The following is a 23644-nucleotide window of genomic DNA, read 5'->3' as shown; positions in this document are numbered from 1 at the left end:
GTTAGTTTTTGTTCTTGTCTTTTTAATTTTAATCAGTTACTGAATTATATGATCCGGGAAGCCTAGTGAGTGCGCTGCACTCTCCGACCACTTGTGACAATAATGGTCAATTAAGTGTAGGTTAAATGAAAAACAGCAGGACTGCAACCTGCGCAGCCATGTTCTGTTGGAGTCAAGCCGAGACGTGAGGGCTCTGCATTTCAAGATGGCGCCTTGCTCAGACAACATTTATCTCCAATGTAATGGATTTTCTGTCATGCGGCTCCCTTTCTGACCATCCCGTTCCCGAGACATAAGAACGTTTGATGGAAAGGGATATTCCTATCGCCTTTTTAATGAGAAGATCTGAGGTTGTCTTGTTTGTCCTGAGGAGAAATACAACTGAGTTGATTAGGAGAGATATGATTATAGGATTGATTTGTTTTGGTGTGATGCTGATTTAAAGGGAGGAAGTGGATGGTAAGGAGGCGGTGCTTAAGAGAGTGTTCTGAAGGTGATAACGTGTGACAGGGCCCACTGGATACAACCAACCGCAGTGCTGTGTGTGTGTGTGTGTGTGTGTGTGTGTGTGTGTGTGTGTGTGTGTGTGCTTGCAGATGACTATCCTTCAGCATCCAATCTTGCCTTCTGCCTCTTATTTTTTTTTCTCTCCTTCTCTCCCTCCCAGACATTGCATTAATATGCACCACCATTCTCCACCTCTGTGGCCAAAACACTTTCACATAACCGCAGTTCATCTCACACAAATCAGTCATTTTAATGGTGGGATGTCAGATGGGAAACAGGGACCAACAGGGGAGGGTTAGTAGGAAGGTCACCTATGGGCCGTCATAAGGACCCATCAGAGATGGGTGCTTTGGGAACAGAGACAATCAACAATCTCGGTATCGAGTGTCTGTCTAGTCCTCACCCTGATGATGCTTTTAGTTTCCTTTGATATGTATTATTTGCATTCAGGAGCGCCATGCACCACATTTTCACGAGGGCTACTGAATGGCCAATTTTAATATCGTGATTGAATAATCAATTCAGTTTAAGCAAAACTACATATTTTATTTCATGTTTTACAAATGGATGAAGTTGAAGGTGCAAGTGACCCTTCAGTATCAATGGACTTGGCCAATATGTGTAATAAGACAGACAGACTGATTTGTCCAAGCTCAGTATTTTCTTGAATCTGCATGCAGATGCTTCTCAGTGGGTAGTGACAGAGTAATCTGTCTCTCTGTTGCCCTCTGGTGGCTTTAGATGTGGCCTGATCTCATACTTTTGCCATTGTGTTCACTCACTGATGGATTTAAGTGCATCCTTTTATTTACTGTTGTCAAATTGATACTTTTATTCTTACAAGTATATACATTTCAGACCATAGAGCAACAGTGACATGACGCCTCTTTATTATACAAACAATACTTTAACAGCAAGAGGAAGGGAGGTCACAAAGAACTGTAATGTTTTATAAAAATGTCAAATACAAAAGACGATTATCATACAAAATAAAAATCTAGTATCTTGGATACCTGTAAACTCAAAGGCCTACGAAAGAACAGCAATACAAAAAAATCAAGTGTAAACATTTTGCTAAACAAAACTCAACACAGTTAGAAATTCTCTATGGATTGCCAGTGGATTGAAACATTGGCCTTTTGTTTCTACCACCAGCCCTTGTCTCTGGGGCTCACGATTATGGTCCATTATCATTCCGTACAGAACACTGGCCTCCCTCTTACAGTATGGTATGGTTTCATAACAAGTTACTGGTCTCCTCTTAATTGTTCTGGCTCTACGAGGAATAGGTTCTGCTGGGTGGGCTCTGCCTTCGACGTGCAGTTCCTGAGTTCCTGTCTTAGCTCAGACAGTTGGTGAGCGTGATTAGTGAGGGTGCCGTTGACCTGGGAGAGGTACACATCTGACTGCCTCTCCAGCTCTGCCCTGATCCTCTCCAGATCCTCGGCCAGGTGACTGAAGCCTTTACACTGGCCCTCCATGCTGGCCAAGCGCCCCCCCACCTCCACGACCTCCTTCTGGACTCCCAGCGCAGTGGAGCGGCAGCCCTGCACCTCACCGGCCAGCCGCCTCCTCAGCTCCTGGAGCTCTCCTTTTAGCCGGGTCAGCCTCCTCTCTCCCGCCCCCAGCATGGAGGCCTGGCGCCCCACCAGCTGCACCACGCCCTTCACCTGCTGGGCCAATCGCTCCTCTCGCTCCTGCCATGTGGTGTTTGCGTGCCCCACATCCCGGACCACTGACACTACAGAGTCCTTCAGGCCCTTCAAGATGCGGTTCACGGAGCGGACGTTGAATTTAAGCAGCATGATTTCACCCTGGACTGAGCTCCCCTCTCCCTCCCGGTGGTCGTCCCTCTGGGACAGTCTGGTCAGGAGGCTCTGCAGGGTGAGATTAACGCTGTTCAGACGGTCAGCCTGCACATCCAGGAGACCCTTCAACTCTCCTCCTCCTTTCTTCTCCTCCTCCTCCACCACATGAGTGTTCAATGTGGCTGTGTCTCCCTGGTGGATGGGCTGAGAGGAGGACATGCAGAGGAGTTCCAAGCCACGCAGCTGTTTCTGCACACTGTCCACATCCAGCTCCAGCCTTCTCCTGAGGGACTCCAGCTTTGTCTCCAGCGTGGGCACGACGTGGCCCTCAAGCAGGGCAGGGGCTGTAGCGTTCCCCAGCTCCTCCACAGCCGTCAGAAGACGACCCTCCAGAGACTTTAGCTTCCCCTCCAGACGGGCCTCCAGGCCACCTGGCCCCATCCCTCCCTCTAAGCTGCTACCCTGGACCCCGCCACTACCACTGCTCCCACTTCTGCCCCCCCTGACCTTTCCACTCCCTGTCAGGTTGAGCTTAGCCTCCACATACCCCAGACGGCCCTCCAGCATGCCCTCTACATGGGCCTTGTGCCCACCCAGCTCCACCCTCAAGTGCTCCTGGGACTGGTTGAGGACTGCCACTGACTGTTCCAGCATATGCACCCTCTCAGCCAGGCCAGTGACTGTACCACAGCATCCCTCTGTCAGGTCATGTCCCTGAATCTGAGCCTGCACAAGTCCCAGCTCCTTCCTCAGTCCCGTGGCGCTGCCCTCCAGGGCCTGCTCCATCTGTTCCTGCCTCTCCTGCTGCTCTCTGTGGCATTGCCGCCTCACCTCCCCGGCATTCTCTTCACAGCGGCTCTCAGCACTCTCCATGCGCTTCTCAAACCCATCGATGATCTCCGTCCGGACCCCACCCAACTTGACGTCCACTAGATCCTCCATGGCCTTCTGGGTGTCTCTCAATAGGGTCCCTGTTAAGCTAACCATCCCTCCTGACATCTTCTTCAGTGTATCGTCGTGCTTGATAACCGTGCCTCTCAGCTCCTCCAGCTCAGTGGCCTTTGCCTGCAGCTCAGCCCGGAGCTCCTCCACCCTTCCCGTCAGCTCGCCCAGCCCTGGGAATGCCTGGCCACCATCCAGGCCCTCTGCATCAGGGTTCCCTCCTGGGATGTCTGCAAAGCCTACAATGGAGTGGGGGGAGGAGGACAGAGCGGGGACAGGGCCTGGTGATGCAGACAGAAGGGCGGAGAGCATCCTGCTTGCGTCCTCTCGTAGTGAGGCACGCAGGCTGTCCTCCAGACCGTTCACTGTCCCACTAAGTGTCTCCAGACCCTGCGATAGATGCCGCATGTCCTCCTCCATCCGATCCAGACGCTCTGCAGACTCACTGCCCACTGTGTCTAGAGCCTGGCCTACAGCGGGGAGAAGAGTGTTACATACACAATCATACATCAGAGAGATCGAGAGAGTAAATGTAATGTAACATAAGTGTTAATTTTTACGAGTATTTGTCTGCATAAAGCCTTTGAAGAATGTTGCCAAAATCAATGGAGTTTCTGTGCATTTATGCACTCTAAATACATATAGATATCCTCTTCCAGTAGAGGAAGCAAGGCTAGAATCTTATGTACATGTAATATTCACGAATTGCAGCAGTACTGAAAATGCATTGAAATAACACTCTGTCTTACCATCGATTTCTTGGCTGCCAACAAGGGGAGCTGTTTCTTCAGCAACGGGCTCCAGCTCTGAGTGATCTGTGTGGTCTGGATGATCAGGTTGGTCTGGTCCAGGTTGCTGGTGATGGTGATGGTCTGGCTCTAGATCAGATTCAGGCTGGTGGTGGTCTGGCCCCTGGTGGTCTGGTTCCTCATGGTGGTCTGGTTCAGGTTGATGTTGGTCTGGCTCGTGGTGATCTGGATCTGAGTGATGGTCTGGTCCAGGCTCGTGGTGGTCTGGCTGTCGGTGGTGCTGTGGCACAGAAGGGTAACGCTCAAAGGAGGACACTGGGTAGGAGGGGTGGGTCATAGGAGGCCCAAAGTGACGTATAGGGTAGGACTTGCTGGGAGGAGGACCTTTTGCTTTCATGGGGTAAGACTTCATAGGAGGAGGTCCCTTCATGGGAGGGTCCTTGGCAACCATTGGGTAAGATTTCATGGGAGGAGGGCTCTTGGTCTGACTCCAGGGATTTCCTTTAATGGGTGGGCCCTTGAATGGTGAGCCCTTGAATGGAGGCATCGCCTTAATTGGGTGGTTGTAGGCTGGGGGTCCCTCCATGCAGCCATAGCCAGAGTAGCCTGGACAGCAACGCCATTCCAGCTCAGTGACAGTCTTATGGGCAACTTTATAGACTGGCTTGTACATCAGACGGTACCTGTGGGTCGATGGAAAAAATATTAAAAACATGACTCAAGAAACTGCATAAGGTGACGTCTGTGAACAGCAGAAGGAAAAATGGCAGTACTGTTTTCCTAACCTTTTCATATGGTAATAGCAGCAGAAACAATAATAGCGGTTGTTTTTACAGCAGTTATACACATAGTAGCCATGGTATTGGTAGGCGGCAGTAGAAGCAGCAACAACAGTAGCAATGTCAAAGGCAGTAGGTTTGTTTGTAGAACTATTAGGAATAGTTGTCTCGTGTAGTATGGATCACTCACATGAGGGTTGAACACTTCTGACCCCAGGCACACTTGTTGTACTCAGCCTTGACATAGGGTGTTACACCATTCTGCATGGTGAATGACATAGTCTTCTCAACCACATAGGCACAGTGGTTCCTGTCAGAGGGAGGATGATGGGGGGAAAAAAGACATCAGATAACAGTCTTAAAAATGTATTTTATACCTAAAAAACAAACGTACAACATTTCTAACTGGCTTTAGAAAACTAGGCGAAAGAAAATTGACCAGGACAACCGATAATCAACTACAGTATGCACTGAATACTGAGCACATCTATAGTCAGCCCCCTCTGCCCTGTATAGCCCAGTATAGTCAGAGTGAGTACTCACTTGTGCCTGCTGGTGGGCTTCCCATGGACAAGGTGGTGAGGATTGGGTCCAGCTTTGTAGAGGTTGGACTGGTGGGGTCTGTAGGATTTGGCATCAGCCAGTGACAGAGTGACTGACAGGAGGAGAATGGGATGTAATGCCACCACAATGTGCATTGTTACTCCCACTCAAGGAAAGGTAGACGAAAAATAAAATAAACTGCTGACAGAAAGAATGGCAGTGTAGTTTCTAAAGAAAACCTAAGTCTGCCTTACAGGCAAGTTTTGAGTTCAGCTTGAGGGAAATCCTAAAAGTTGAATCCTCAGAGGTGTCAGACGTTACAAGGATGTATAATTCAGATGTATAGCATCTCACTAAAAACACCTCACAGAACTAGAAAACGGTCAGTTCTAAAGCAAAGGCTTCATGCTGAGTAACCAAAATCCATCGATGAGAAGCTGACATGGAAAAAAGTTGTCAGAGAAAGAGTTCTTCAAGCACTTAGGAAAAGCCAAGTCAAGTGCAAGTTTGTCGGTTGGTGTGGCCCTGGTGCAGTCTGTAGCTACGGGTGTGGTGGACTCTCTGTCGGGGTGACAACAGTCCACTGTGAGCTGACAGGGTGGCTGCCGGGCCCTAATAGGGGGCACCCCCTGCATTTATTTGCATATCCCCCTCCCACACTGCCTTCCTGAAAGTAACACAAGTGTGAGAGTAGAGGGAGAGGGCCCAGTCCTCTATTCCTTCATATGTGTCAATGCTCATTAATACTATATAATAGTGCTACCATGAATAGGCCTAGCTAGGGCCTCTACCATCACCAACATTACTCTGGCTGAGGCTTCTTATTCAACTTCCTCATGCAGGGATGGACAAATGGCTTTCGAAGGAATGCAGGATAGTAACAGTATCCCTTATCCAACATACACAAATTCAGTATCTACTGTCTCCCTATCAAAATGATGACAGGACAATATCTATTTCTGGAAGCCGTTACGTGGGTTATTCTCTAACTGATATGATCTTAGCCATAATGAACCATGGGTCATGTCTAAAAGTGAGGTTTTTCCCATGCAGTTGAAGGTCATCTGAGGGGACAGTCAGGGTCACAGAATTAAATCAAACACGTTATTGAATGTCTCTCTATGGTCAGGGTTATGTGGGTTATGCCTCTGAATTTGAGCCCACTGCTAAGGGAACATCAGGACAAACTTACATAAGCAATAAGTCATTTCTCTGTTCAGATAAAAACAGCACATTTGCAAAACAAACGGCTCATGATGGAAATGAAGCTCGGCAGTTGACACTTCCCGTGCTCTGTCCACTTCATACGATTCGTACAGTAGATATATTTTATCCACCACTGAACAAACCTATGAGAAATAGCTACTGCTACATTATATCTGTTACACAGCTGGACTCACCCCACTCTCACACACACCCCACCCAGACCTAACAGCTAACCACCTGGACCAACCAGGAACAAATACAAACAAATAGCCTGTGTGGAAACACACCCACCCTTCCCAGTACCTCATCCCCCCAGTAAACCAACATGCTGAATCACAACATGTCTTTGTTCAGCAGGGCAGTGCTCAGTGAGGTTGTTGGCTGGTTAGTAATTATATCATAGGGGGATTTTAGGCCTACAAGCTCACAGTTAAAGTACATTTACATTTTCAATAACCCAAGTCCTTAAATCTATTTGCATAGTGTTGCTAACTTGCTCGTAGAGAAAGTGTGACTCATCAGGTAGGCTACATACATGTGAGGCGTGTGCCTGTCTTAGAGACATCTTATGGGTTAAAAATAGAAAATAGTGTAATTTTGCAGTCATTGGTCTTACCCAGGACTCAAGCCCCTCAGTAGTGGCCACAAACCATGTACCACAGAATGTTTAACTAAGCAGCTGGTGCAGATCACTAAACACAAAAGTATGTATACTGAATACAAATATGAACGCTACATGTAACGTGTTGGTCCCATATACACAAAAAGATAATTTCTCTCAAATTTTTGGCACAAATTTGTTTACTAAGTGAACAATTATCCTTTGCCAAGATAATCCATCCACTTGACAGGTGTGGCACAATAAAAGGCCACTCTAAACTGTCCAATTTTGTCATACAACAAAAGGCCACAGATGTATCAAGTTTGTCTCAAGTTTTGAGGGAGCATGTAATTGGCATGCTGACTGCCGGAATGTCCACCAGAACTGTTGCCAGAGAATGTAATGTTAATTTCTCTACCATATTTGGTAGTACATCCAACTGGCCTCACAGCCACAGACCACAGGTAACCAATTGGCTGATTTCCTTATATGAACTGTAACTCAGTAAAATCGTTGAAATTGTTGCATGTTTCGTTTTTATATTTTTGTTCAGTATAACATGTACTAAATGTTACTTTGTGGTAATTTAGGTTAAAAGTATCCCATTTGTTTGTGTATTTATAATGACGGTATATGGAAGAACCATGTTAAATGTTGACACATGAAACTGCAGTGGTCAGTTTCTCCCCAGAAATGATTTATCAACTGGACCTTGTTAGCCTGCACTCTGTCAGGAACAGGACTAACATTGTATCCATTATTTCAGAGCAGGCTTTTGATTAGCCCTTGTTTTAAAGGGTCATTTCCTGTATCCTGTTTGTGCCTGGTCCCACCTTCTTTACCTGGGAACTCCCTGTCACGCAAAACAACAGAATTGTGTGTGTGTGTGTGTGTGTGTGTGTGTGTGTGTGTGTGTGTGTGTGTGTGTGTGTGTGTGTGCGAGCACAAATGTGTCCGTGTTTCCAATCCCTTAACTCTTAGCTATGCCACCATTTGATCTGTCAACAACAAGTCTTCATTGTGCCATAGGCAGGACTTGACATACTCTCAAACATAGGAGCTAGGCTTGATCCTGGACTGGTAATGCAACACAAGCACGCCATTATTCTAGTAGCTAGAGCAGGCCACTCCACCAGGAAGTGTACTGAATGACATCACAATGTAGCAGCTGTTCCAGGCTCTACTCCTCTACTCACCTGCCCATCGTAACTCTGACTTCAGAATGTAGAATGTTCACATACCTATTATCACAACTGTTTTCTGAATAGGGTGAGGTGTAATTTACCTGCCACATGCTTTTCCGCACACAGCAGAAAAGTGTTGAAGCCATGCAGTGACTAGAAGGAATGGAGCATGTGAGATGGTGTGCGTGTCCACATTACTTTCATGTCTCTGTCTGTCTCTCTGTCTGTTTACTATTGACACCAGACATCTACATTCAGAGCCTGCCTGTGAATTATTTTAAGTCAGGCTTATGTTGTCTATGTTTGTTTCTCCAAAGTCGGTGTGTCTAAAGAGGCGTGTGACATTGGCAGTGTTTAACTAGGAATCTGCCACTGTTCTGATCGCTGGGATATTGGTTGGTCTTCTGCCAGATTCACAAACCCATGTATTTTTGCTATCAACTTAACCATAGATTTTTATTGTGCAAAAACAATCTACTGCACAGTACTTTGTCTTGTTGAGATTTTATTTTAGGTCTGGCATTTAAGTGTCTGCTGGTCAGACTTTTCAAAGTTGCGTTATTTTCAGGTGTGTGTGTGTGTGTGTGTGTGTGTGTGTGTGTGGTTTCCGATTCTATGTGCATCGTGGAAATGTACATGTTAAAGGTTACAAACGCTATCATCATCCGCAGTGTCATATCTCTCGTAGGGGTACCTGCCATCGCATCATCTAGCTCCGAGCATCTTCCCTCTGAGATGAGGTCATTCCCCAAACAATTGAATAAAATGTTATGCATTCTGTCTCGGTCTTACTTTCAGTCTATACTAGACTGAACTTGATTTTGAGTAGGCCTACTGACAGCCATGTGGAAGAACAAACAGGGGTAATTGGTCACACCCCTCCATCAACCTAATGTGTTTCCTCTGCAGCTTCCTGAAGATTCTACTGCACCATCATACTTCCAAAGTGACAGTTGTTGTGGTTGTGTAAAGTACCTGTTCAAGTATTATTGTCTATGTAAGATGGAATTTCATGTCTTTCACGTGGTGTGTGTGTGGGAGAGGTAGCCTATTTGACACATTCTTGTGGTATGTCGATAAACTATTGCTACAAATGTTAATACAAATGTTAATAAGACCAAAGCTCATTTGATGGCCACATGGGGAAGCAGTAGCTGGTGGCACACTTAACACCCATGTTAGAGGTTGTGTGTTTGTGTTAATCTGGTCTCATACCATGTGGCTCTGTAGTGTCCACACATCTGTAGACACAGTCCACACAAGACCTGCCTACACATACAGAACACCTCGTCAGTCCTCCTGGTCAATTGGAACAAGCCATTGTCATGAAATGTTCCATTTCATAGCAGGACCTGCTGTGTGTGTAGCAGAGGAGGCTGGTGGGGGAGGACAGCTCATTATAATGAGTGGACTGGTATCAAACACGTGGAAAACCAGATGTGTTTTATACCATGACATTTATTTAGTTCCAGACATTGCTATGAGCCCATCCTCCCCTTTTTTTGATCTTTTTTTTAAAAGTGCCACCACTGGTGTACTGTAGCAATGGGTGTTTTCCATTTCCATACACAGTGAGAACCATGTTTGAGGCTGCCCCCTGGTGTAGCCTTCAGTGAAGTCCGTAGAGAGCAGCTTGATAGTGCCAGTGTATTCTTTCTTCTTTAGGGAGGAAAAAGTTTGGCCACACTCATTGTGCTGCTAAGTCTCTATTGGCTGAATGGCTTGCTAGTGGATGAGGTATTTTAACCATGTGCCCTTGAAATCCACCTATTGTTGGATAATGAATAATTCTCCACTGATACACCATGAGGGGAAAAAAACCTTTTTCTCAGCGGAACCTCAAATTTATTGTTAATTTTCTATGCGCTTTGATGTTCCCTCCAGCAGAAATGTTCTCATTCTAGGGGTTCCCTTTCATCTTTTAGCCCTCTAACGAGGCCAAATATGCCCATGCTAATATGTCAGCCCCTATGTGCCCCCTAAAGTCTCTGCTGCTCCATAGATAGTTATGTTGTCATAGCAACAATGGTAGGCATACACCCCAGGAAGTGCCCATGCACTAGTAATTAGACCTAAAGGAATTGGCTGTTTGTTGTCACTGGGTCAGCATGTCCCACATGTGGTTTGTGGGACTGATTGATCCAGTATGTATTCTGGGATTTACCATCAAGTGCTGCTGCTGATCCAACCACCAGACATGATTGTATACCCAACTGTGAGAAAATAGGCCTATGGGTGGTACAGACTACAAAATGCACATGATTTTCTTTGGTGTAACATGACGCTTTGGTGTAACATGCTATGAATGATTGTATACAATTGGATAAATTACTGATTAATTCAAGTCTTGACACTCGGCAGCCTATTGATGTGTCAAACTTCTCATTTACAGTAGGCTACCACTCCTGAAAGCCTTTTGTTTCCACAGTGCCTTGGCTTGGGCTTCTGCCCCGGTTGTTTTTGGTCCAGCCCCGACCCTTTTGAGTTTCCATAACCACACATAATGCTATGCAGTATTTAAACCAAATGTTTTTCCTGACAAATTTTGATGACAAAAATAAACAATACAATATATTGCACTAGGAAGTAGTAAGGTAATGCGCTAGGCAGTAGTAGGGTTGTCACTAGTTAACACAGCAACAAAGTCATAATTATGGTTAAACTCCCTCCCATTTCGAAAATGTATCTTCTTTCAAATCTGATTTTAAACCAAACCTTAAACACACTGCTAACCCTTCTTAACCCTAACCTTGAAATATGACCAAAAAAATAATTTAGATTTGAGGGATTTTGTAATGGGGAATCCCTGCAGTAGGCATTGCAAGAAGCCCCTGAAGTGACGCGGTAGCTACTGTGATTGACCAGGATTTTATAACGCAGTGGACCGTTCACGTCCCCTACAACTATAGCACCGTTTAGATGGCATTAGCTTTCCATCCAATTGGTTAGATTTACATGCCAATATTATAAAATCCGCATAAAGAACATATTGTTGTGTTTCCACCAAACGGACTACAGATAATCAGTGCGTGACGAAGTGCAAACAAAAAACGTGTTCATGTACTACATTAAAAAAATACATTTGTTTCCATTACATTTTCAACTGTACAGATAGTTTTGTCACAAACTGTTGCTTTTAAATGGGAAATGTGCCTACTCTGGTCTTGGCACATGCACGCTAGCCAACACTTCGCAGATACAATGGGGGTAGGCTGTGTGAGTAGACTAGTCTACATGATTCCATTTTTATGGATAATATTTACATTTGTCAAACCGCAGTCAATCATCATGTCACCAGAATTTAAACCCTCGATATTTATTGGAAAGGCATCAATATCACCGTGCACTTTCACCACCCAGTGAAGTTTATCATTTGTCATCTGTAGCCAAATAAACTGCATTGTTTCCGGAGTCGTAGTGGGAGCACCACACATGTCATCTCGTGACTCCAAGTTTACTTCAATATGATGGTTGTTATATCAATATTTGCGCATAAAGGCGTTTCCACCGGCTCTTCTCGCATAATTTTACCGAAACAAAAAGATCCCACCATGTCGAACGAACAAATGATCTGTCAGCATTTATAAAATTGTACCGAAACCTCCTTTCATCACAGCTTTCTGATTATTTTTTTTATATGGTATGACTTTAAAACATAAAAACCGTGGCTGGAAACGTGGTTATTGTCATCATTCAGCAAAACGCCTGTCATTCAGTCAATCTGCAGTTTAGCACAGCACAGAGCAAATACGGATATTCTGAGTTTCTCATGTTGAGCAGGCAGCAGTGAATGAGGCGGAAAGGGCAGAATAGCCAGAAAGTAAAAGTGCAGCTGCAGAGTTGGCCACTGGTTTGTGCAGGGTTAGTGGTAGCTAACTAGCTAGTCTCCCTCAGAATAAGTGTTGACTAACGCTAATGAGCTTGCGTTATCGCTCAGCATCAGTTATTTAAAGCAACAAGGCCTGCCGATACACGCGGAGTGCTAGGACACAGCCCTTAGCCGTGGTATATTGGCCATATACCACAAACCCCTGAGATGCCTTATTGCTATTATAAACTGATTATCAACCTAATTAGAGCAGAAAAAATAAATGTTTTGTCATACCTGTGGTGAATGGTCTATTATGAACTGTGTGGTTCGAGCCATGAATGCTGATTGGTTGAAAGCCATGGTATATCAAACCGTATACCATGGGTATGACAAAACATTTGTATTTTTACTGCTCTAATTACGTTGGTAACCAGTTTATAGCAATAAGGCATCTCAGGGGTTTGTGATATATGGCCAATATACGACGGTTAAGGGCTGTTCTTACTCCGCAACGCGGAGTGCTAGGACACAGCCCTTAGCCATGGTATATTGGCCATATATCACAAACCCCCGCCAATATTCCACGGCTAAGGGCTGTGTCCTAGCATTCCGCGTTGCATCTAACATAGGAACAGCCCTTAACCAGCCCTTAACCGTCGTATATTGGCCATATACCACACCCCCTCGAGACATATTGCTTAAATATCCCACGTCTGTCAGCCAATCAGCATTCAGGGCTCGACCCACCCAGTTTATATTTAACAGTATATTTTGTGAATGGGCAAGTTAAGGATGTTATAAGTCATGATATTAGGAAAAGTGTTTATTTCCAGCGAGTGTATTTCATGGGTTTCATTTCTGTAGCTACGGTACTTATTTATTTGACCTTTTATTTAACTAGGCAAGTCAGTTAAGAACACATTCTTATTTTCAATGACGGCCTAAGAACAGTGGGGTTAACTACCATGTTCAGGGGCAGAACGACAGATTTTTACCTTGTCAGCTCGGGGATTCAATCTTGCAACCTTTCGGTTACAAATCCAATGCTCTAACCACAAGGCTACCTGCCGCCCCATATAGTGTAGCTCGGCTGGCTAGCCACGTTGCTAGCTAGCTCAGACTGAAGAGATTTGTTTTTCTGACTAAATCACATACGGTATCTTCTGACAGTGCCCCGCTGTGGACTGACGCTGAACGTTACTACAGCTTGAAATAAACGAGGCCAAGTCAGGAAGTGCCGTCGCCTTTTAAAACAAACTGGTGACATGTAACTCTACCTTGCAGATGAGCCCAGGAGGAAGACAGATGAGAACAGCAGGCCAGTGGAACACTTAGAACAGCAGACCAGTGGAACACTTAGAACAGCAGCAGCCAGAGGCAACTGGTAGGGAAGAAGATGATTTAGGTGGCCCAGACACCGGCCCAAAACAAGTTAAGCTACCCTAGTATCCCCTTGACCATTTTTGGATTGAAAAACTAAAGAGACACACCAGACAGAGACAGCAACAGAAGAGTAGATGATGGAGAGACACCAGACAAGACACAGAGACAGCAACAGAAGATAAGGATATGATGTCTGGTGTCACACCAGACAAGACATAGACCAGAACAGAAGAATACGTGATGGAGAGAGATACCAGAATAACAAAATGGGCCATGACAGAAGAGGATAGACAAAGGAAACATTAACAAACAAACATGAGACAGCAACAGACAAGACGCAGACAGCAACAGACAAGTGACAAAAGGGATGCAGAGAGAACCGTGGTGGGTTGAGCACACATTAGACTGTATCACTTCAAGCTGCTCTATAGATTCTAATTAGTTTTATTTATTTGCACAAATTATAACACGCGAGATACAGACAGTGAACAAGTACAAAATGGTTTACAAAGAATTTGCGGGTGAGGTGAAAAGGTCTGTAATTACAATTAAAACCATTTTTACAACCAGGACAGGATGAGAGAGGAGGGTAGACAAAAGAGACCTCAACATAGAAAATGGAAGTGAAAAGTTATGGAGGCTTTTGGCAATGCACTGTGGGTGTATGCGTTTCAGAGTAGATAGTGTTCTATGGTAGAGAGAACCACAGTAGCTAGTGTAATTGAGTACTGGCAGTGTCTGCTGTGCCAGGAGGGAAGGTGCAAGTTACCTGAAAAATATCTAGTCTTTCAATGTTCTCAAAATGCACCAAATTCATGCGTTTAGCTGTTTAAATTATTATTTATTTTTTTGCAGGGGGAGGATTCCCCAGGGCCCCCCTACTGGCTTTGGGCTATGCCCCGGATGTTTTTAAATCCTAGAAATGCCCCTGGGTCTCTCTCTGGGCTTTATAGCTCTGAGGCTCCACCACAGAACATGCCATCTTGGGAGCCCACAAGCTCTGGCTCCATTGGGCAGGGGGATTCCTTATGCTGAATGTTCTCTATTTTATTTCTTGGGCTGGCTTTTCATCAGCCCGTTTTCAGTAGCTCTCCACTGGCTGCGCTAATTACAGGGCTCCTGGCAGCACTTTGAGTCAGCTCGTTCTGGCTCTTGAGAAAAAGCAGTGCGCCTGATTCTCACGAGTAGATAAACCACACGCATATAGTTCCGCACTGACAGAACCAGTCAGCCAACTTCATTGGGACATTCCGCATCGAAAGGGACATAACGTCACCCGGGACAGGACACTATGAGCAGCACCATCTGATTAGAGGTTGCTAAAGAGCGCATCCCTATTATGGATTTTTTTTTTTAAACTTTTTTTTAAACTTAGGCTACAGTCATGCTTCGTGTCAGTTTAGGCAGTTGGTAGCCTGTTCCATGTGGTTATTTCTCACCTCACCACTGCATATAACCGGGCAATTTACGAGATTGTTGTTCACCGGCAGTGGCACCTGTGCGACTGTACAGAGGAGCTAACTTGCGCTTCTGCAGTCCTGTTCAAGTAGGCTATAATTGGTTGTCCGTGCTGTCAAGTTTGGCGGAAAGGACTATGCTGTAGCAGAACAGAGAGGTGAGGAGAACGCAAACGGGGATTACCGGTCGGTTAGCGGTTACCGGAAAGGATGGGATACTTTTACTAGTGCATTCACTGGGAAGGGAAGGAGACACGCCATGGCTGTGGACGGTAATAGAGATCTAATAGTTTTGCATGCGGACATCTCAAATATCATCTCCCATCTTCTCCTCTAATAGCCTTTTTTGTTGTTGTCGGTAACTAGGCCTATTAACTACAGGCTATTCGATGTGCAGGCTAAGCTAAATAAGTGTACATAAGTTTTGCTGAATTTGCCTGACCGGTTTTCCATCTTATTTACTTAGGCTTCAGCATTCAGTTGGGATTTTGTAGCCGAATAAGACACCACTGTTCAGACCTTGTGGTGCTGAAATGGACAGCGACTTAAGGGTGACAGTGGCAACTGACCACAGTCCATTTCTTTCAAGTAGTAGCCTATTTTGATCACTTATGGCCGTCTTTAAGTGAAATAGAATTACATTGGGTACATTTTCTAAGTAGCATAATTTCTTATTTGTAGAAAAACATGACATGGCCAAAAGTATGTGGACACCTGCTCGTTGAACATCTCACTCCAAAATCATGTCCACTAGATGTTGGAACATTGCTTTGGGGACATTCTTCCATTAGAGCATTAGTGAGGTTGGCCACGCAGTCTGTGTTCCAATTCATCCCAAATGTGTTCGATGGGGTTGAGGTCAGGGCTCTGTGCAGGCCAGTCAAGCTGTTCCACACCGATCTCAAAAAAACATTTCTGTATGAACCTCACTTTGTGCATGGGGGCATTGTCATGCTGAACCAGGAAAGGGCCTTCCCCAAACTGTTGCCACAATGTTGGAAGAACACAATCGTCTAGAATGTAATTATATGCTGTACTGTTAAGATCTCCCTTAATTCGAACTAAGGAACTAGCCCGAACCATGAAAAACAGCTACAGACCATTATTCCTCCTCCGCCAAACTTTACAGTTGGCATTATGCACTGGGGCAGGTAGCATTCTCCTGGTGTCTGCCAAAACCCAGATTCGTCCGTCGGACTGCTAGATGGTGAAGAATGATTCATCACTCCAGAGAACGCATTTCCACTGCTCCAGAGTCCAATGGCTGCAAGGTTTACACCACTCCAGCCAACGCTTGGCATTGCATATGGTGATCTTAGGCTTTTGTGCGGCAGCTCGGTCATTGAAACCCATTTCATGAAGCTCCCGATGAACAGTTATTGTGCTGATGTTGCTTCCAACGGCAGTTTGGAACTCTGTAATGAGTGTTGAAACCAAGGACAGATGATTTTGTGAGCTTGTGTTCTGTGAGCTTGTATGGTTTACCACTTCGCGGTCGGAGTCATTGTTGTTCCTGGACGTTTCCACTTCACATTAACTGCCTTTACAGTTGACCAGGGCAGATCTAGCAGGGCAGACATTTGAACTGACTTGTTGGAAAGGTGGCATCCTATAACGGTACCATGTTTAAAGTCACTGAGCTCCCCAGTAAGGCCATGCTACTGCCAATGTTTGTCTATGGAGATTGCATGGCTGTGTGCTCGATTTTATTCACCTGTCAGCAACTGGTGTGGATGAAATCACTGAACCCACTAATTTGAAGGGGTGTCCACATACCTTTGTATATATAGTGTATGTGTAGGCCTATTATTAAAGTGACTAAGTGTCTTATGAAGACACACACATGCTCCATGCTGAAGAGGTTTGATATAAAAGGGTTGTGTTCATTATGGCAATGTTCTTCACCAGTGACATTGGAATGGCTTGGGTTGATAACAAGAGCTGCCTTTGCAGAGCCCGGCTCTGTTGGGGGTCTGTGATAAGGGGGATGCTGAATGATGCAGAGGAGGGGTACAAGCAAGAGAGCCAAAAACTCACCCTTTCATCTCCTCTGTCTCTTATTCTGTCCTCATTTCAATTAAACCTTCTGTGTCATTTAGAGAGGAGACATTTTAATGAGCATCACGCACATGCACTCACACATGCGCACACTCTGACACACACTCTGCTCAAAACATTGCCTCCAACACAGCCAGAAAATCAACCCAATCTGGCACAGAATCAGTAATGACCTGTGGCTTGTTGCCAGGTTCGGTTTCAGTAATGGTGTGTTTACTCTAGCTAGCACCTTTTCCCTTCATTATGGTACTGAACAGACACCTGCTGCCTGCAGAGTGGGATAGGGTGTGTGTCTGCCAGTAACTTAGCATAATGATGAGCGAATGGCACATCTGTCGTATATACATCCTATATGATTTATGTGCAGTAGTCCATATGACGTTCCCATAATTCCCTGGGAGCTATCTGGGTGAAAGTTGAAATCCCTTTGAACAACAGCTTGTAACGACTCAGTTTACTGGCTCCGCTATTATAACACGTGCCTGGGCTGCCTGGAAAAACACCTAGTAATGATGTTTGAGATCATCTCTCAATGAGTAGGCACACATTTTAGTCCTTTGGTACACGCAGGGTTGGGTAGGTTACTTTCTAAATGTAATCTGTTACTAGTTACCTGTCCAAAATTGTAATCATTAACGTAACTTTTGGATTACCCAAACTCAGTAATGTAATCTGGTTACTTTTGGATTACTTACTCTTAAAAGGCATTTGATTTTTGCTGGTAACGTAACTGATTTAGTTTTTTTTCTTCTTCATGTAATCAGTTACTCCCAACCCAAGGATATTTTTCCAGATCTCACATGCCTTTTTAGGGCAAATTACAGACTTTGAGGGTGTTTCAAGTAAGAACCACGAGCTTGTGTATTGGCTACTAGCACTGTTTACTCATTTCTCATTTCTCTCTCGCTTCTTATCTTCTAGCAGCCTCCAGTTTCAGTTTCTGCCGGCCTGCTGTGGAGTATAGGGCACTGCCTGAGGACTTCAAGCACCTGAGTCGACAGACGGGAGGGAACCTCACCTGGCATGACGGGCGTGGTCAGAAAACAGCAGGGGGCCGGACAGTGAAGCTGCTCCAACAGCCTGGGACAGAGAGCTATCAGGTAGAGTACCTCAACTACTCTGGATCTCTGTGATTTTCTGCATATCATATCATGATCACAGATCAGATGCAAAATCAAATTGTATTGTTTGCATACACATATTTAGCAGATGCTATTGGGGGTGTAGGGAAATCCATGTTACCCCATTTCTGTATTGCTTTTCAGCCATGATGATAATGGATGTGAATTTGTGCTTTATCTGCTTCTCGTCATCCACCCCATCTCTCATCATTGTAGGCCTATTCTAGATGCACATGCAAATAAGAAAAGGAAAGAGCTTCCTAGGTTTTCATTAATCTCAGATCAGTCTAAGAAAGCCTTTGTTTTCCATTATTAATTGATGTGTACAGTATGTAAGCTTCTCTCTGGCCTTCTGTCGTATGCCAACATAAAGGCTTCTCTCTTCACAAAGAAAAAATATTTTAAAAATAATCTGACAAATGCAATGCGCTATCTGGTGACCATCCATTGTTCCAACATGAGCAGCACTTTGTTTGTGGAGAATGGAAGATGCTGTTAACCCAGAGGGCTATGAGGCACTCAGCCGGTCCAGCATTTTAGAATGGATTTAAATAGAACTGCTGGCCTTCCTATGTGCAGAAGCACCAGCACTTGTCTGTGGACTAAGAGCTTAAAGGGGCATTATAAACTGGGTGGTTCCAGCCCTGAATTCTGATTGGCTGACAGCCGTGGTATATGAGACCGTATACCATGGGTATGACAAAACATTTACTTTTACTGCTCTAATTACTTTACTAACCAGTTTATAATAGCAATACGGCACCTCAGGTGTTTGTGGTAAATGGCCAATATACCACGGCTAATGGCTGTATCCAGGCACTCCGCGATGCGTTGTGCCTAAGAACAGTCCTTAGCCGTGGTATATTGGCCATATACCACACCCCCTTATTGTTTAAATATACTGTATGAAATATAATGGCTGTAGTGAACCTTACAGTATGTGCTTTTACAGATATGTTTTCTAACAAAGCATGTCTAGCTATTTCAATTAATGGTATCTGATATATTATGGTATCTCCTTCATGTGGTATTACAGCACAGTGCACCTATTTGTGTTCTAAATGTACTTTTAAATCCTGCTATTGTAATTTTGACATGCCTGGTTGTTGACCAATTAATGAAAAATGTCTCACCTATACATTAGGGTTTCCGAGTACCTTACAAATTTGGGTTGATGACAGAGGTACATAGTTTTTTTGCAACCGTTTTTTCAACACCCTTGCATGTATGCATGCATAGGCTTCACTCTTTGTGTCTTTCACGATCACTGCAATATGTTACAGAATTTTGTATCATGAATGTCTGTGCTAAAAAATGCAGGGAGGGTAAGGGGGGGGGGGGGGGGCTAGCACTAGCATGTTGCGTTCCAACCTTTTGAACTTTACGCGGGGCTGCTCTACTCTGGAGAAGAAGATCAGAGCAGAGGGAACACTGCATTCATAGATTATTTTTTTTAAAGTGAATGAATGATCAAAGGCTTCATTTGATTAGTCACCCACATCCTGCTCAGATTCCAAAGGAATGAATTTGGTCTTTGGATACGACTGACCCACATGCACCCTGGTCTGATGCTTATTCCTCACAAAACTATGCTCCCTGATCTTCGGGCTTCATATGTATGTATGCTTTGATCTGCAGGGGGACCTTTTTATATGATAGTCCTTGTTAGTAATGGGTTTAGTGTGTGTGCTTTTGTCAGAAGTGCAGTGGTTGCAGAGAAAGTAGTATGTGACCATAAATAAAGGAAAGTCACTCACATCACTATATTCTTGGCAACTGCATTGACATGCATCATATCTGTGTGGCTAACATCATGAAAGTGGTCCCTGGTTAGGGTTAGGGTTACAGAATTAACATTTAAGGAAGGACCTCTGGGTGTCTGAACAGATTTCTTGATGGATGTGCTTACGTCTGACTGGAGTGGTCATCCCTTGGGGTATTCAAGGTTAAAACACTGTACGTACAAGCAGTAGCGGGCCATGACAGAAACGTTCTCTGTGTGCGTGCTCATGTTTCCAGCATCGTTCAGGTGACTCCTATGGAATCTACCACACCAGCCCCACCCAGCCCAGTCTGATCCGACCTGTGGTGTTGTGGACTCAGCAGGACGTCTGCCGATGGTTGAAGAAACACTGTCCTCACAACTACCTGACCTACGTAGAGGCCTTCTCTCATCACGCCATCACAGGTATCAACCAGGGAAAATGGCACTAGCACAAATCAGCATTTCCAGTCCTAAAATGAGTGGAATGCAGTTGACGTGAGTGGCTGGCCGAGTAGTGTCAGTTGAATCAATAGGGTTGCTGGGATTTACCCTTCATGCCATCACAGGTATCATCTACTGCACGAGCACAAAAAACATAATTCATAATAATATTAAAATGTGAGTAAAATACACAATACAGTGGGTGTGGGTGAGTGAATTGCTAAGCTTTTAATGGCAGCCTCCTCTCTCTGCTCCCTGTCAGGCCGTGCTCTGTTGCGTCTGAATGGAGATAAGTTGGAGAGGATGGGCTTGGTGCAGGAGACGCTGAGGCAGGAGCTCCTACATCAGGTGCTTCAACTGCAGGTGCAAGAGGAGGAACGTAATTTGCAGCTCCTTAGCAGAGGTGAATACTGAGTTGTTTTTTTGTATCGTGATTATGTGTAAGATGACTGGTTAAGTTTGCATGCCATTCTAATAGTTACTGTTTTTTCCCCCTCATATTTTATTTTCCTAGGTGGCTCTTTTGGGAACCTGTCGTAACATGGATATTATTTTCCTAACTGGGCTGTTTACACTGAACACTGGAAAAATGTATTCAACAGTGTGCATGCAGGGAGACGGTCAGAATTCATATGAATCACATGGAAACCATGAACTTTAAAGAGGACACATGGGATGATCACATGCAGCATCAAACTTGGATGGGACAATCAATAGAGCACAGCCCCAAGTTTACAAAGTTGAGTATCTGTTTTCCATCAACCAAATCTGTCTGGATTGAAGACTATAATCATGATTATAGACTTTGTCAAGATTGGTTGTGTCTTGTAGCCATTTGTATGCTATTCTATGTTTTACCCTAACAGTTGCAAGGTTGTGAATGATTCCTTTTTGTCTCACTGTTTCTTTAGAAGTATCCTATAGATTCAGTGTTTAATTGTGAATACACTCTAATCTGGATTTTCAAATGGGTTTATTTGAAAATATTTTTGTGAGATGCATTTTTGGGTAAAGGCTCATTATTTCTGACAAATAAAATGTATTTTACATTGGTTTACATGGTTTTTGTGTATCATCTGACTGGAGATAAACTACATTACCCACTATCCTCATCTAAGATAGTATTCCTACTGAATGCCAGTGGTGGTTCCTCAGAGGAGGAAGGGGGGGACCATCCATCATCAGTGAATTTCATAAATACAAATAGTGAAACATTAAAATTAACCCTTTTAGATAAAACTATACTAAATCTATTCACGTCACCAAATAATTAAAACACACTGTTTTGCAGTGTTCTACAGTAGCCTCAATAGCACTCTGTAGGGTAGCACCATGGTGTAGCCAGAGGACAGCTAGTTTCCATCCTCCTCCAGGAACATTGACTTCAATAAAAAAAACCTAGGAGGCTCATGGTTCTCACCCCCTTCCATAGACTTGCACAGTAACTATGACAACTTCCAGAGGATGTCCTCCAACCTATCAGAGCTCTTGCAGTATGAACTGACATGTTGTCCACCTAATCAAACGATCCGATAATAAATCTAGTACTGAAAGCTACAGCTAGCAAGCACTGCAGTGCATAAAATGTAAGCAGTTAACTCCAAGATAAAGACAAAAGATAAACAGTTTAGAACAAATACATGTCTTTAAAAATGAAGGAGAAGCAACAGAGCTATATTTCAGTGGGTTTTTTTCACTTTCACTTAGAGTATATTGTTTAGCCTACCCGAACACCTGGCTCAAAAAGAAAGGGATGCTATGTTGGATAGCCATAGCCAGCTAGCTAACTCTGGAACCCTTCCAAGTCAAGGCTTTTGGTTTTATTAATTTATTGCCACCGGGGACCGCCGGTGAAAATGCTTTCTGACTGTACACTGTACTTCATGATTGTAGCGGATTTACTGTTGGCTATGATGTTAGCTAATATGATCACTATGATGTAGGTTGTGTGTAGCGGTTAGTTGATATGATATAAAGGTTTGGCTTGTATAATTCCTTCTCGCATCTACATGCCCTCCTCCCCTCATCTTTCCCTTTGCTTGTGGACTTCAGTGCACAACACGTCAGCTGTCTGTGACCAGGTGAAAAAAAACTTTCCAACGAGCAATATTATCATGCTGTTGGTATGTGGCTGCTATCCAGACTGTATCACATCCAGCCGTGATTTGGAGTCCTATAGGGAATCGCTCAATTGGCCAAGCATCATCTGAGTTTGGCCGGGGAAGGCCGTCAATGTAAATAAGAATGTGTTCTTTAACTGACTTGCCTAGTTAAATAAAGGTTAAATAAAATATGGTGAACTGTGTTTGCATGTGATCCGGAGTGTATTCATTCCGCCGATTCTGTTGAAAAAAACGTTTCGTAAACTGAAGCAAAAAGGAACTAAATGAGGATAAACATACCTGAATTTGTCCAATAGAAATGTTTGTTTGCAACTGTTGGACTAATGATAACCCATCAGCTAGATGCAAGCAAGAGTGTGCAAGGCGGTATTGAATGTGTGACTGTCTGTCACCTTGATTACTCAAAATGTTTTCTCGACCTGTGCACCTACATTGTAAACTTTAATTCAAAGGCTAGGTTGAGTCAACCTCCTGATGGCTATAGGGAAAATGTTAATATCATGTAGTAAACTAAACCTATTGATGTTACATCACTAAATCCAGAGAGCTGATGTTCTGAAAGAGCTGCAAAATCTGGACCCCTACAAATCAGCTGGGCTAGACAATCTGGACCCCTACAAATCAGCTGGACTAGACAATCTGGACCCCTACAAATCAGCTGGGCTAGACAATCTGGACCCCTACAAATCAGCTGGGCTAGACAATCTGGACCCCTACAAATCAGCTGGGCTAGACAATCTGGACCCCTACAAATCAGCTGGGCTAGACAATCTGGACCCCTACAAATCAGCTGGGCTAGACAATCTGGACCCCTACAAATCAGCTGGGCTAGACAATCTGGACCCCTACAAATCAGCTGGGCTAGACAATCTGGACCCCTACAAATCAGCTGGGCTAGACAATCTGGACCCCTACAAATCAGCTGGGCTAGACAATCTGGACCCCTACAAATCAGCTGGGCTAGACAATCTGGACCCCTACAAATGAGCTGGGCTAGACAATCTGGACCCCTACAAATCAGCTGGGCTAGACAATCTGGACCCCTACAAATCAGCCGGGCTAGACAATCTGGACCCCTACAAATCAGCTGGGCTAGACAATCTGGACCCCTACAAATCAGCCGGGCTAGACAATCTGGACCCCTACAAATCAGCTGGGCTAGACAA

The 23644-nt window shown here is 44.5% G+C and overlaps 2 protein-coding genes across 2 annotated transcripts; one reads left to right on the top strand and one right to left on the bottom strand.

Moving 5' to 3' along the window:
- Window positions 1-1380: 1380 nt before the first annotated feature.
- Window positions 1381-5923, bottom strand: emilin3a (elastin microfibril interfacer 3a). Its single transcript, XM_021567233.2, has 4 exons — window positions 5329-5923; window positions 4976-5095; window positions 4007-4689; window positions 1381-3727 (listed from the first exon to the last, which is right to left on the bottom strand). The coding sequence occupies exons 1-4, from the start codon at window positions 5481-5483 to the stop codon at window positions 1755-1757; spliced, it is 2931 nt and encodes a 976-aa protein (XP_021422908.2). The 5' UTR covers window positions 5484-5923; the 3' UTR covers window positions 1381-1754.
- An 8354-nt stretch (window positions 5924-14277) lies between these two features.
- Window positions 14278-21406, top strand: LOC110492758 (sterile alpha motif domain-containing protein 10-like). Its single transcript, XM_021567232.2, has 5 exons — window positions 14278-15242; window positions 17950-18128; window positions 20169-20337; window positions 20618-20758; window positions 20870-21406. Exons 1-5 carry the CDS (start codon window positions 15230-15232, stop codon window positions 20893-20895), a joined length of 528 nt encoding a protein of 175 aa, XP_021422907.1. The 5' UTR covers window positions 14278-15229; the 3' UTR covers window positions 20896-21406.
- Window positions 21407-23644: the final 2238 nt, after the last annotated feature.

This window comes from Oncorhynchus mykiss, chromosome 16 (genome assembly GCF_013265735.2).
Source record: "Oncorhynchus mykiss isolate Arlee chromosome 16, USDA_OmykA_1.1, whole genome shotgun sequence".
Taxonomy (NCBI): domain Eukaryota; kingdom Metazoa; phylum Chordata; class Actinopteri; order Salmoniformes; family Salmonidae; genus Oncorhynchus; species Oncorhynchus mykiss.
This window is presented reverse-complemented; position numbering and strand designations above follow the sequence as displayed.

Coding starts and splice junctions, on each gene's coding strand:
- LOC110492758 (XM_021567232.2), top strand. Junction 18,129..20,168: donor CTGGGACAGAGAGCTATCAG/GTAGAGTACCTC, acceptor TCATGTTTCCAG/CATCGTTCAGGTGACTCCTA. Junction 20,338..20,617: donor CTCTCATCACGCCATCACAG/GTATCAACCAGG, acceptor GCTCCCTGTCAG/GCCGTGCTCTGTTGCGTCTG.
- emilin3a (XM_021567233.2), bottom strand. CDS start 5,483: ATGCACATTGTGGTGGCATTACATCCCATTCTCCTCCTGTCAGTCACT. Junction 5,096..5,328: donor AAGCCCACCAGCAGGCACAA/GTGAGTACTCAC, acceptor TCCCTCTGACAG/GAACCACTGTGCCTATGTGG. Junction 4,690..4,975: donor CAGAAGTGTTCAACCCTCAT/GTGAGTGATCCA, acceptor ATCGACCCACAG/GTACCGTCTGATGTACAAGC.